At 44.1% G+C, this 13,246-nt stretch overlaps 1 protein-coding gene across 8 annotated transcripts in view; it reads left to right on the forward strand.

Moving 5' to 3' along the window:
• Positions 1–13,246, forward strand: part of MAP7D3 (MAP7 domain containing 3) — a 51,994-nt gene that overhangs the window by 13,701 nt on the left and 25,047 nt on the right. For 7 of the 8 annotated variants that reach the window (XM_059732889.1, XM_059732890.1, XM_059732893.1 and 4 more), the window contains exons 2-6: positions 5,617–5,718; positions 6,625–6,705; positions 8,277–8,440; positions 11,561–11,672; positions 12,680–12,709. In XM_059732889.1, coding sequence (XP_059588872.1) covers positions 5,617–5,718; positions 6,625–6,705; positions 8,277–8,440; positions 11,561–11,672; positions 12,680–12,709 — 489 coding nt within the window. The remainder of the gene's footprint in view (positions 1–5,616; positions 5,719–6,624; positions 6,706–8,276; positions 8,441–11,560; positions 11,673–12,679; positions 12,710–13,246) is intronic. The other variant, XM_059732891.1, reaches the window with a different exon arrangement.

Consider the following 13,246-nt stretch of genomic DNA (forward strand, 5'->3'; position numbering starts at 1 on the left):
ATGCAGCCAGCTAAAAGTTTTCTCAAGGATTTGGCTACACCTTTCTCCTCTTACTTAATAACTGAGTGCGGCTACAGTGTTTTCACCATAAATCAGCCATGGGAAATTCTGGGTGATGTTTTCATCTTGGTGCTGCACTCTGGGGGGTTTTTTCCTTATTGCTTAACAATGAATTGAGGAAGATGCAATGTCCTATGGGAATGGAAAACCCTTAAAAGCACATTAAAACTGGATTTCTCTTCTCCTGTAAAAGTAATCCAAAGAACAAAAGGTAATCTGACAGCAATTATGGGATCAACCTTTTAAAATTATGTTTTATACAAAATTGCCCTATTCCTGTTCCATTATATAGTAAAGAAGGCGGGTATTTCAATTTCAGGGTAACATATCGTAGCTGGCACCAAAGCATCCAGACAATCCTGCTGATTAATTCTGGTAGCACCTGCTATTGGGCGCTTTTCTGGCACTGCAGAAACGCGGTGGTTGCTTTGAGTATCACTGTGGATTTTTGAGGGCCGACAGGTATAAAGAAGTAGCAGCAATAGTAAGATCCCATACAAGTCAGCTTGGCTCACTGATAAGCAGAAAGGCAGAAGATTTGAAGAGGGTCTTAAAGGAGGGCAGAATAGGGAAGGGTGAACTCCAGGAGCTGATGAGCTGCTTGGAAGAAGGCAGAAAAGGCGTTCATCTGAAAAGGTGTAGGGTGGCCGGACGAGTCTGGAAGCGGTGGCAGACCGGAGAGAAAGGGGCACCACAGAATCTGACCAAAGTATGTAGGGGGGTATAGAGGGGACCTATGACTGCTTTTCAGTAAATGGGGTGGGAAGGGGAAGGGTATAGTGAAAGAGAAATCCTTAATAGCTGACAGATCATCACCAGATTCACTCGGCAATCTCTGCTCCTTGGAAGCTCGAAACTGCCTCTCAGATCACGTGGAGATTTAAGTATTGGCTAGACTTGACTTGAAAATGTGGGGGCTGCATAGGAACAAGAAATCAAATCAATCCAGAGAGAAAGTTAGTTGTTAACATGTAAAACATGTCAAACCCACGTCTCTGCTGCTATCACGTAATTCTATTTCCATAAGAAAAATGTGCCACACGAGTCCCACGAATGCATATCTACAGGCCTTTGGCTTGAACTTACACTGCAGGAAACAATGTTTTCATTGTTTAAGTGCTAAAATCATCTGTCCTTTTTTTTTATCTGTAGTTTGTGTTTCCTGTTGTAATGCAGGTGCTGTTCCTGGGACATCTGGCTTCTGGTGAAACCAGTGAGCATCGTGTGGGCCAGATTAAGTCTCTGGAATTACTGCAAAGCCATCTAGGTTCAAGCTGCGCGTGCCCACTCCATACCAAACAGAGAGCCCATATGCCCAGCCCTTGGGTAAAGCGGGCACTTCTCGCTGCTTCCAAACCTCCCTGCAGCATTTCTGGGGTTAGGGGAGCGCTGCTTCCTGGCAGACAAGTGCAGTTTGACTTGGATGGGAGTAGAGTGAGAGAGTAAGATAGGATCGGTGATGTTCAGAGTACGCTGGCAAAGGGCTCTTTGAAGCAGGTGGAGGGTGAGGTCCATTCAGTTCCTAATGCAGTGTTACACTCTTACTTATAAAGCAGTCAGCACGCATAGCATCCTTATCCTTACTGGCAGTCCTGGCGGAGTCTCAGCATGGAGATGTGAAATAACACGTGCCTTTGCAGTGGTCTCTTCACATCAGGTTGGAGTTTGGGGTTTGTCCAGTGTCTGTCTTTCTCTGGTTTGTGGGCTAAAAAATTGGCCAGGAATCTAGGATCTGACATACTGGATTGGACTGGGTAGCCTGTCTTACCTAGTCCCTCGTCTCCATTAATGACCTGTTCCCAAAGTTTATGCAACCATGCATACAGGCATTTGTGCAGTGCTGCGTGGTTTTGGGGGAGCTGCCTTCCCGCCCTCGCAGTCGCTTTACATCCCACGGTCCCCTCCCCAGTACGTCTAAGTAGAGGTGTTATTGTTGGCTGTAACCCTGTCTGTACCCTTATGAAATCCAGCTGAAGGGCTCAGAGATGAACTGCAAGGCAAGCAGAAACGGAGCTCGTTGCAGACTTCAGTGGTGAATGCCTCGGCCGAGTCAGCCGACCAGAAGGTGCTCGGTGCAGGGGTCCGTCTGGCCCTGCCTGTCGGACAAGTATTTTTTTTTTCCTGTGTCTGTCAAACACTGTGGGTTGCGGTAACGCTGCTCTGAGCCGTGTTGTGTGCTGAACACGGAAGCACGGGGACCATGGTAAAGTTTGGACAGGAGAATTGGTAAAGAGTTCAAGCATGTTTATGAGCAGAGTGTCCCCAGGGCTGGCAGTGGGGCCTGCAGGATGGACACCTGTGCTCCTGAGCCCTCATTGCCAATGAAACTGTTTAACAATGGTTGTCGCAAGGAGCATTGTTTGGTTTTTATTTTGCATTCTCCTCAGCTTGCCCAGCCGAGTCCACATCACTTCCTTCTCTGTTAGGGTAAGTTAGGAGATTTGGATTGGAAACTGCAGAGAGATTCCTCCAAGCTTCCCTAGGGCTTAGAAATAACTATTGAAACTCTCACATTGATCTGAGCCAGTGTGAAAAGGTAACTTCGCAGACCCTACGTTTGGGGCTGGATTTGATGTGAAAATTGTTCCTTTGAATTACATTTTCACATTCTGTTTCCCCTGTTCATTTGTTCACTCCAGCTTCCTGTGGCATTGAATTAAATATGTTGGCTCCAGGCTTTTCCCCTTGGTTATAAATGTTGCTTCTTGTCAGGCCCATTGCATTAGCTCTGTATAAGTCATGGGAGAGTTAACTGAGGAAAAACTATTCAGCTGTTACTGCTCCTCCTTAGATCTCAGTGGAAGTCCTTGCTTTTCTCTTCTCGATGCCAACAGACTAGATTTTGGCCGTCTCTTCTACATAAGATCTACTGTGCCTTTAATTTACTTTGTTGCTCTCTGTAAAAGTTCTCCTGGGTAGAAATGAAAATTCATATTTCAATCTCTGCTCTCTCCTATGCCTGTTGAAGGGTGTTTGTGCCTGAAAGCTTGCAATGAAAGAATTTTTTTGCAAAAATCTAGTTGGTTTAATAAGATATCACCTCTACTGCAAGTCCTGATTCCTCATGTCTAGGGCTGTATTGATTAGCTATTCTCTTCTTAATTCCTTTAATCCCGTTCATCAAGCTTTCAGGTAATACAGGAAAATGAGATTTACTTAACCCATCAAACATACCAATTTGAATGGCAGCTCCTTTTAATGAAGGTCTGGTTCTGCTGCAGAATAGTAGAATCAATGCTTACAACCAAGGCAGAAATATCAGGAGAGGTGTTAGCGCCCTGGCATGAGTGACGTCAAAAATGTTCAACCTGGCTCTGCCAGGGCTGAAGCAGAAGGGACTGTTTCCCACCTGATGCTGCCTTGAATTCCCTGGGTGTCTATTCTGCAAGAGCTCATCTCTCTCACCATCCTTGCTGCAAAAGAAGAGGCTCTAGCCTGGCTTCTTTATCAAAGCAGTTTTCAGCTTTATTCTTACCCTGTGTATTATGATTGTTCGTGATGTTCCCATTGATTCCTTAAACGATCACTGAAGCTGCCCCCACTACAGAAGTGTTGCATCCGCACCCGTACTCGGACGCCTGCTGTCCTCTGTGCTTTGTCTTGCAACTTCTTTCCCGTTTTGCTGTGTTTAGCATATATGTCTAAAAAGCTCAGTCTCTAGTTGTTGCACTCAGCTGAATTAATATTTTGCCGGCAGGCCAAGTGCCACAACATACAAAATTAGGGTGTTTTATTTATTTTTTTAACTGTGTGGGTTCTCAGTTGCTCCATGCTGGGTTTTATGAATCGGTGAGATTATGTTGTGCTCCCTGATATCCCTCATTAGTATAAAAAGAGCCTGAAAGATGTAAGAAGACTTCTGTTTGGCGCTGTAATGAGGAATTAATGCAAGACATTGCAACAGCTGCGGGTGACAATTTAGAGTTGCTGAATAAGTATTGTAATCGGTATTTATCATTGGCATCACATGGGATTAAGCACTTTGAGGTGATTGTTCTTGGGTGCAGCCTTAGGGAGGATTATTACCATGACAGAACTAGTTGTCATGGTAATACACGGCGACGAGAAATGTTCTTCCTTCCTCCTCCACATTCAGCAGTTCCCAATTAAAGGCAAGTCTTAGATCTCTGACAAAGCCTTCTCTTTAGTTGTCTTTAAATAAATGTAATAATTCATTTTTCACTCTAAGGTATCAGTCAGTTTGTTGAGATAACTTTGCTGTTTAAAACAAATCTCATTTTCCAAGAGTTTAGTGATTTTAGTTCTTGCATGCTTGAGTCGGTACCGTCTTGGAAGGGTGTTGGGGGGGGGGGGGGGTTCTGGTTCCTAAAGAATCCAGATGGTTTTCCTCGCCCTTTCTTGTGGTCCTGGCTGTCGGGAGGGGAAGCTAGGAGTGTTGTGCTCCTCAGTGTTGAAACAAAGTTTTCCTATTTAATTATTTAGATAGGAGTACTATACTGTCTTGATCCCATATAGTTCTCCTAACACCACTTCCACTGACCAGGACTTTCACTCCAGCTGGGGGAACAGGATGATTAAGTTCCAATGGGAGTTGACAGAAAGATGCCAGGAATGTGCGCACACGGGTGGAAACAAACCTGAAGACGATAAATCTCTTTCTGCTGGTGTAAATCGAAGGCCCAGCCCCGCAATTAGTCTGTGTACCTGCATGGACACTATTGGAATCAATGAGGCCTTTAGGCGTGCTCCGGCTGTAGGATTTAGGCCCGGGGATCTCGGTTAATTCTGAAAACGTACATCTCTAAATATTTAATACACGTTCATTATTTTAATGCCTGCTGCTTACCTGCTTCCTACTCAATTTATGTAAAGAAAGAATAACAAAAAACATCTAGAAACTTTTTTGCATCTTCAGGGTTGTCGAGTGCTAATAGCTTGTCTGTATTTCCCCGCCTTGATATATATACACCCTTCTGAATTTTTTTTTGTAAGGGGAATAGAAAGGGCTTGGGTGTTTTTAGCGTTTGAAACAATTGCTACGCTAAACCACTAGTGCACTCCTATGCTATTTAACATATTAGACCCCTTTTAAAACCACTGAATCCTGCTTTTCTACATGTACCAAAAATAAAACGTAGTCGTTTGGGACCTCTGGCCTGTAAGAGTACAGCTGCATGAGGCTTGAATTCACACATGACACTTCCTGATCTCGTTTGACGTGGATTTTATAATGGACTATAGACTGGCTTTACAATTCTAAGGAGCATATGAGTATCTAAGTGGTGTTAGGTCTGTGTTGTGTCAGGGTTCATGGTAGTCTTATGTAGAATTTAATAGATTGTGGTTTGTATGGGACGGTTGGGATAGAACTGATCCTGCCTTAGGCAGGGAGAGATTGGACTAGATGACCTCTGGAGGTCCCTACCAGCCCCACTACTCTGTGATTCTCTATGAAGTGGGCCTGAGAGGACCAGCTTAATATAAAGCTTTGCATGCTGACTATATATGCATCCTTGATTCCTAAGCATTTGCTGTATCTTTTTTTTAATATGCAGCAGCTCCTTCAAATGAAATGGGTTTGTTTTTTTCTTACAGTTGCTGCAGCTCAAGCAATAGCAGACGAAAGAAGAAGCCAAAGCGGAGTTAGCCCTGTTCCAGTCCAGACCTCGATAAACATAAAGACAGCAGCTAAACCAGGTATACTCTTTGCCTGTTGTTGATCTTGAGTCATTGGGGTTTGGCCACATGATACATTTACACCTGTGCAACTTGTACTGGTTTCTTGGATTTGCGTAGGTTAGAGTAGGCTTCGGGGTGGACAGATGTGCTTCTGCCACAGGATATTGCTCACAGTGGGCTGCTCTTGTAGCACTTCACCGTGAACTCCAACCTGGTGTAGAGTCATACTAGTGAAGGGATGTGTGTCAAGTCTGCTCCTTTTCTTACCACCTATGCAAGGGTTGATTATACTAGTGTAAATGTGTCGTGGCTCAGTGAGGGTCTGGACATGCAAGTGGGAGTTAGCTGGAATAGTTAGAATCTCATTCAAGGAACTTAAGCTCTGACCTCTCCAAAAGAAGAGGACGCGGTTGAATAGCTGCTTGGGTCATTTTTCGGTATAAATGAAGGTTTTGGCTACTATCTGCAACTACTTGATATCTGGATTTCTAATAACGATACTTCAGTGATCTGTTCCCATGGTGACCTCTGGAGCCAAAAACAGCTTCATTTTTGCATCTCTCAGGAATCTATCATGGCTCTGGCCACATTGGAAGCATAATGTTAAGTCTGTGTTCAGGCTTTGAGTGGACTGTATCCCTTGGGCCAGGTAATCCTAAAGCTGCTATTTCCAGTTCTTTTAAGGATGCTGGATTGGTTATTGAAGGGGAAGGCAGAGAGTTTCCAGAGCATGTGCAGCTTTTGTGAGAAAGTGGTTAGCTACCTCTTGTCACCTGTATGGGGTACACAGTCCCATGGGGAGGAAGGCACTGAATAATACTTTTGATAGTTTGTTTGAAACTAGCTGAAATGGCTGCTCATGTTCTTTCTTTTTTAACCATCAGTGTTGCAAACAGCTGACAAATGCATATCCCTTTTTGACAGTGATAGACGGTTCCACTCTGAGAACAGAAGAAAGACAAAGACTAGCCAGAGAGCGCAGAGAAGAGCGAGAGAAACAAAATGGTATATTCACATTCAACAACCTATACAATGAAATGCATTGATGCTTACACTATGAGAGTTGTATACGAGGTACTACAAGTGTCGCGTAGCTCTTTCATCACGTCTCCTTAAACGTGTATATGTTAGCACATGCTCAAAGCTGCTTTCCTGGCTTTTTGGGATATAAGGCAGGTAGCAGTGTGTTAGAAGCCAACCTGTGCAGTCCCTTGTGTCCTCTTGTGACCACAACAGGTGTCATGTAGGTAAGCATGAGATCTTGAGAAAAATGTGAAGACAGACCAGGGCTGCCAACTTCTGGGCAGCCAAGGGCTGCGTGCCATCAGGGCCACAGACCCAGGGGCAGATGCCATGGGGGCTACAGATCCAGAGGCCACACACTGTGCAGGTGGGCAGGTGTCTCGCCCCCTGCCGGCTCCCTTCTACCATGCAGGCTGCCAGGGTGCCCATCACCACCCACCCTACCACATGCACAGCCCTCCTCCCCACAAGCTGTATGTACCACCCACCTGTAGTGCAGGCATCTTGGCTCATTTCTTGGCCATGTGTACAGCTCAAGCACTCCAGCCCCCTCCTGGCTACCAGGGCAGAAGCAGCTGGGATGGGGGGAGAGTGGGAGCAGTGGCCAGGCAAGAGCCCAAGGGGAGCCCAAAGGGTTGACAGCTCTGATCTAGACAAATGTTATATTGTGTGGACTGTGCCGATCCAGCAGTATTACTAAGGACCCAAAACATTTGAGCAGCTCAGCTGCTCAATTGCATTTGAGCGTCGCCTCTTTTCAGCATTTGAGGAAGCAGAAACTACTGCTGGACTGAGACGTTATTAATAATAAGCTGCCTCTGAGTTGGGAGTCTTGGCCAGTGGAGATCATGTCAGCATGCATTGTGCATCTGTGTGGCACACATTTGAGACTCTCTTCTTGCACATGCAGTGACTTATCTTCTCAGTTCATTTCTTCCTGCAAGGCTCAGGCACCATCTCTGCCAATACATTCAACTGTTGGCTCATTATTCTTGGTGCTTCTAGCTTGCCTTTAAACTCTCTGCAGTTGTCTCCAGGAGCAAGCTGTGGAGGATAGTGACCTTTTGAGAAGCTGTGCATAACTCAGTGGAAAGATATGGCAGTTATCACAATATCTCACTCAATGACATGTAATTTGTAATGTAATGTAAAGCATGAGTGAGAACCCCCCATGCTGTTAAGTCCCCTCTGTGATGTTCACCCCCCCCATGTTTTTAATATTATGATTGCACATATGCACAGCAGAAGACGTGTTCTCTAGCCTAAGAAGCTTACTGTGGGAGCTGTCAAGTGCCAGACTTCAGAAAATATTCTAATTTCTTCCTGGTATCGGGGACAAAATCAAAGACAGTATATAAGGTCATGCGCAGAGTCCGTTGGTGGAGATGCATTCATTACCAGATAATATTAGAATCCTTTTTAGATTTTTGTATTGGGCAGACTTCCTTCTCAGAGGTGAACAAATCTGTCGGCCGCTTGCATATTGCACTCTTCAGGCATACTCTTGAACTTTGCTTTAATTTTTTTTTTGTAATTTTTTTTTTTTAAAACAGCTGCCAAAGAGACACAGATCCTTGAGAAGGAGAGAAAAGCAAAACTTCAGTATGAAAAGCAGATGGAAGAAAAGCAGAGGAAGCTGAAAGAACAGAAACAGAAAGAAGAGCAAAGGAGAGCAGCGGTAGAAGAAAAAAGGAAACAAAAAATTGAGGAGGAAAAGGTACTGTTCCTGGCTGCTGTGTAATAGTCAGAGCTGCCTGCATGATTTCTTTACCAGGAAATAAGTTAGCTCTGAATAGTGTAAGGGCATTGCTCAGTTCTTTTGTAAGTCATTGGAGTTGGAGTCCTTACTGTTTTAGGGTGTAAATGTGTTTTCCTTCCCCACTAGCATAGTGCTCTATTACTTACGTATGTCTTTCATTCCACTGAAGGGATACATCTGTGCTTCTTGTTTTGTTTCGAGCTTTAGCAGGTTATCTTGATTTGCTTCCTGTAATTTTTAACACCAAGAGCAAGAAAAGATCTCTTAAGATTTTAATTTTTCAGTTGTTGACATGTTTTGTTGTGCTTCTGCCAACCAACATGGATGACTGGTCTTATGTTTAACCTTCCTCAATGCCACTTCCTGACCCGCTGTGTTTTCCACTGAAGGCTGGCCGGCTCATGTTGCCTCAGTTCTCTTATATCGCCGCTCATGGTGCTGTCTTTGTGCTGCTAACTGCAGACTACATTTCTACTGACTAGTTCACCCTCCTCCTGACCTTTCCTGGGCTAGGAGCTCCCTGGTCCTGTCTATGCATGTGTTTTATGCCACTTTCCTTAGTTGATGCTCCTTGGGCTCATCTTGTCTGAAGCCTTATTTGCATAGCGTTATGCTCATTATCTGAGATTGGATCCCAGGTGTTTTCAGCTTGGCAGTGAAAACTGTGTGCAATAATTTAGGCTGCTGAAAAACAAGCAGAAATATTTGTTCTGCACAGTAAGTGCTTGAGCGAGAATGGAATTGCAAGTGTAACGTGACTGCAGCTCTTGGAGTACAAGAGCCCTTTTCAGCTTAATACTTTTTTGTCTAGAGAAACCTCAAGGCAGAGGGCTGCAGCAGTGGCTGCTGGGTGAAACCATTTATTTGAACAGAGAAGTGAATCGTAGCATCAGCTGCAGACTCATTTGCCAACCTGAACTTTGAGATTCTGTCCCTAAAAGGGCATCTGATGCACACAACTATATCCATAGGGCATTTAGACACGTGCTGTGGGAGTGGAGGAGAGGGGGGTCTTTAATAAGAGCAGCTCCAAAAGCCACTCTAATTAAAGCGCCTGGAGCATCACATATATCGGTGTCCTCGCACTGAAAAATGGCAGCAGGGGCGCTTTAACTAAATCTCATTGTACGAGCTTTAGTTAAAGCGCCGCTACTGCCATTTTTCAGCGTGCAGGTGCTGATGCACGTGATACTGGAGTCTACTGGAGTGCAGTAATTACCATGCTCCAGCAGACTCAATAAATTGAACCTGGTCCAATGCACTGTAGTTACAGCACATGTGCAGCGAGGTTGCTTCTGTATAGGCACCCATAGAGTCTAAGGGTTGGCACAGTGTCTGCTAGCTCTGCCTAGTGGGTTGCATCTAACCCGTTAAGCCTGCCTTCGAATAGGATGTGAAGGCAGAACCTGAGAGTTCAGAAATACGATCGAGAAATATTTAATTTTAAAAGAAAGTGCTTGATATTTAAGACGTCTCCCTTCACTCCCAAATTTTACCAAATAAAACGGTGATAAAATACTCAGTCATCCATATTTTTTCTTCGTGCTTCAGTCAGTTTGCTTCTGGCTAGTTGCCTCTGAAGACAACGTAGAAACAGAATTGCTATATTAAGATGTGAAGTCTTCTCTTGCCTGAGACGTATCAAAGCTTTGTTGACGTGATGAAGTAGAGTTCAAAATGTTTGAATGATAGTAATTCAGACTCGGATTGTTAATAGGTATATAAAATGTTTTGGGGCACAGTTTGGTATTTAGTAAGTAACCTGTGTTTAACTGTAATCTTTTGGGGGCCAAGAATGTCTTTCTTATGTCCAGTCAGTGGTGCCTGATCCCAGGTTGGGAATGTCTAGGTGCAGCTGCAATACAAATAAAGAAGAACTCGTGGAAGTGCGAGCTAGAGATCTAAGCCCAGTTATGTTGGTGACTGACACCTTGGGTGTCTGCTCACATAGATGATAACCAGTGAAGTAAACAGGACCTGGAGGTAGATTAAATGTTAAATGTTAATCAAGGCACAGAATCCTCATGGAGAATTTTCCACCCTCCCGCTTCACCTTTCCTTCCATGTTCACCTTCTCTTAAGCAAAACATCTATCCAGAGACCTTCTAGTCTGTGATGTTACCAAATTGGTGTTAAGGGAGAGTGGAAGCCTTGTGTCCTCAAGGAAGAGTGTTGTTTGGGTAACTGGTCCCTTGGTATCTTATCACAGCACACCTGTGATCAGCAGCGAAGGAGCACGAGTGTAGCTTTTCCAGTAAATCGTCCTGTTGTTCCCTGACAGCCTATCAGTTGTACATGATTATAGCACAGCTTGGATCGCTTGCGTCCAAGTGATTCACAACCCACTTAATTTGCAGCATGTTTCTAAGTGAAGGATGAGCTGCTCACTTGTTTCTGGGGCTCTTGTTAGACCTGAGCAAATTCCTTATTAGAGACCTGAAGTTTGTGCAGCACTCTGCATTTATGACCGTCATGGGTTCCTGGTATTTGATGGAAAATCTTGAACAGCTCTTTAAAGATCTTCGAAGTCTAGAATTGCAGCAGTTCAAATACTTGATATTTTACAGTCTTTTATCCCCACTGCACTCAAATCCCTGATAATCAAGGCTCTAGTGATTGAATCTTGCTGCTCTGTATTGTAAATCTGAATTGATTCTTGGGGATTACAGCCGATTCTTTATCACATGCCCTTTTAAGGTGCAGGCACTGAAACTTGGTCCCAGTACAGTGTGTTCCTGCTTTGAAAAGTTTAAAAAAAAAAAAAAAGGCCTGTTCAGAAAGTATCGGGAGCAGAAGATGGAAAAAAGCTAAAGCAGCAGCAACAGATTTGTTAATCCCCGAAATCACCCTCTGTGATGGGTGTCCTCCATTAGTGTAATTTGGAGGCACGTTATGTTCTTTCTTGTTGTGCATTGTATTAAAATGATTGTTGATCTGTCTGCAGTATTCTTCCATGTTCACTTTGTTATAAAACAGGTTACGGTCGGGTGGTGCCAAGCATCTACACTTTGTACTTTGTTGTGAGCTTACATGGTTATTATGGTTACCCAGCTTTACAGAGATGTTGTTTGGTAACAGGAACACTACGAAGCAGTTGTGCATCGTACGCTGGAGCGGAGCCAACGTCTGGAAACACGGCAGAAGCGGTGGTCGTGGGGAGGGTCGGTGACGGATTCGGACAGCAAGACTGGTATGTGTGTTCTCTTTCTAGCGAGATGAAAAAGTGATCTGTGTTAACTTTACCACGTATAAGATACCCCAGAGTAAAGGCAATACTTTTATAATGGTATCTTTACTATGTCTCTGATTCTTGCTGCTGTATTAGTCTGCAACATGGTTATTGCATATAAAATGCCTTGAAAACGCAGCCTTCCCCAGACTTGCTGTCAATGCTGGAAAGGGTGTACTGAAGATACTTACCTTTTACTCTTTATTTTAACAGGTAAGGTGGTACAGTGGTTAATGCCCAGGCTATTCTGTGGGGGTGACCATGTTTTGTCCCAGTTCCAGTTACCCATTTTAAATGGTGTGTGTTGTCAAACCAATTTCTCTTAAACCATCGTACAATTTGACACAGTTAACCACTCTTGTCTATCAGATGCCCCAAATTTGAACAGGCCAAGATTGGTATGAATTAAAGAAAAAGAGAATTGCAAGGATGTCTTCACAGCACCTCCTTGCAGTGTCTGGCAGGCCCTCACTCTCACTGTAGGAATCATAGAGAAATCAGGCTGGATGGGACCTCCAAAGGTCATCTAGTCCAGTCCCCTGCCTGAGGCAGGATCATCCTTATCTAAAACATCCTGTATCATCTAACTCCTCATAAAACTACCATCAACCCTGACACAACACAGGCGTTTTAAGAGGAAACAAAACTTGCTGTAATCAGTTGTAAATCATGACAGTTTCTAGCTGGAGAGAGGGAAGCTGTAAAAAAAGGCAGTGTTGGCAAGCCCAACGAGTCCTAAAAGTAACTGTACGAGAATTAAGAAATCCCAGAATCAAACTCTGTTTGTGGTTGCAGTGGTGGTAATAATGACATTTTTTATCGGCGTACTGAGAACTTGAAATACTAGAAATGAAACTCTTTGAAATGATAATTGTCTTAATTATCTCTAACTTCCCATTTTCCTGTTAAGTGTATATTAAGTGCAAACCAGCCTTGCACTTAGGCTCACAAACCTTCTTCTTCTACAGAGACGCAGACGACGGATGAAGGTGGAACGGGTATTGATTTCCAAGTGCCCTTTTTGCTGTTATTTTACATTAACCACTAACCTTTTGAACTGCACTTCTGACTTTTGCTGATGGGAGTTAAGGGAGGCATATCTTTTACATAGACGTGTTGCTAGATGTGGGTCGGCAGGGGCAACAGCCTTGGCTGCTAGGTGGGAGGGGTGCCTTGTACCTTTTAACAAATCAGTTCTGGCTGGTTAAGGGTGGTCTCTGTGGGAGTCTGACACAATGGTCACAAACCCCCAGTTGCTCCTGCCCACCACACTGCCTCCAGGGGCAGGTGCAGGAAGCAGGACCCTCCCTACCCCCCTGTGGGCATCCTGGTGTAAAGAATGGTATAACTGGGACATCTTTCTAGCTGTGGCAGGAACGCTACCCTGATATGTTGAGTGTACAAGAATACAGACCTCTCCATAAAGCAGGGTTTCTTAAACATTGTCATTGTCTCCTAAGACATGGAAAGTAATTTGGATCATTTTGGCAATCAGCAGCACTTATGGAAACTTCCCAGCACAGCAATGCAGAGAA

Source organism: Alligator mississippiensis, chromosome 8, assembly GCF_030867095.1.
Source record: "Alligator mississippiensis isolate rAllMis1 chromosome 8, rAllMis1, whole genome shotgun sequence".
Lineage (NCBI taxonomy): Eukaryota > Metazoa > Chordata > Crocodylia > Alligatoridae > Alligator > Alligator mississippiensis.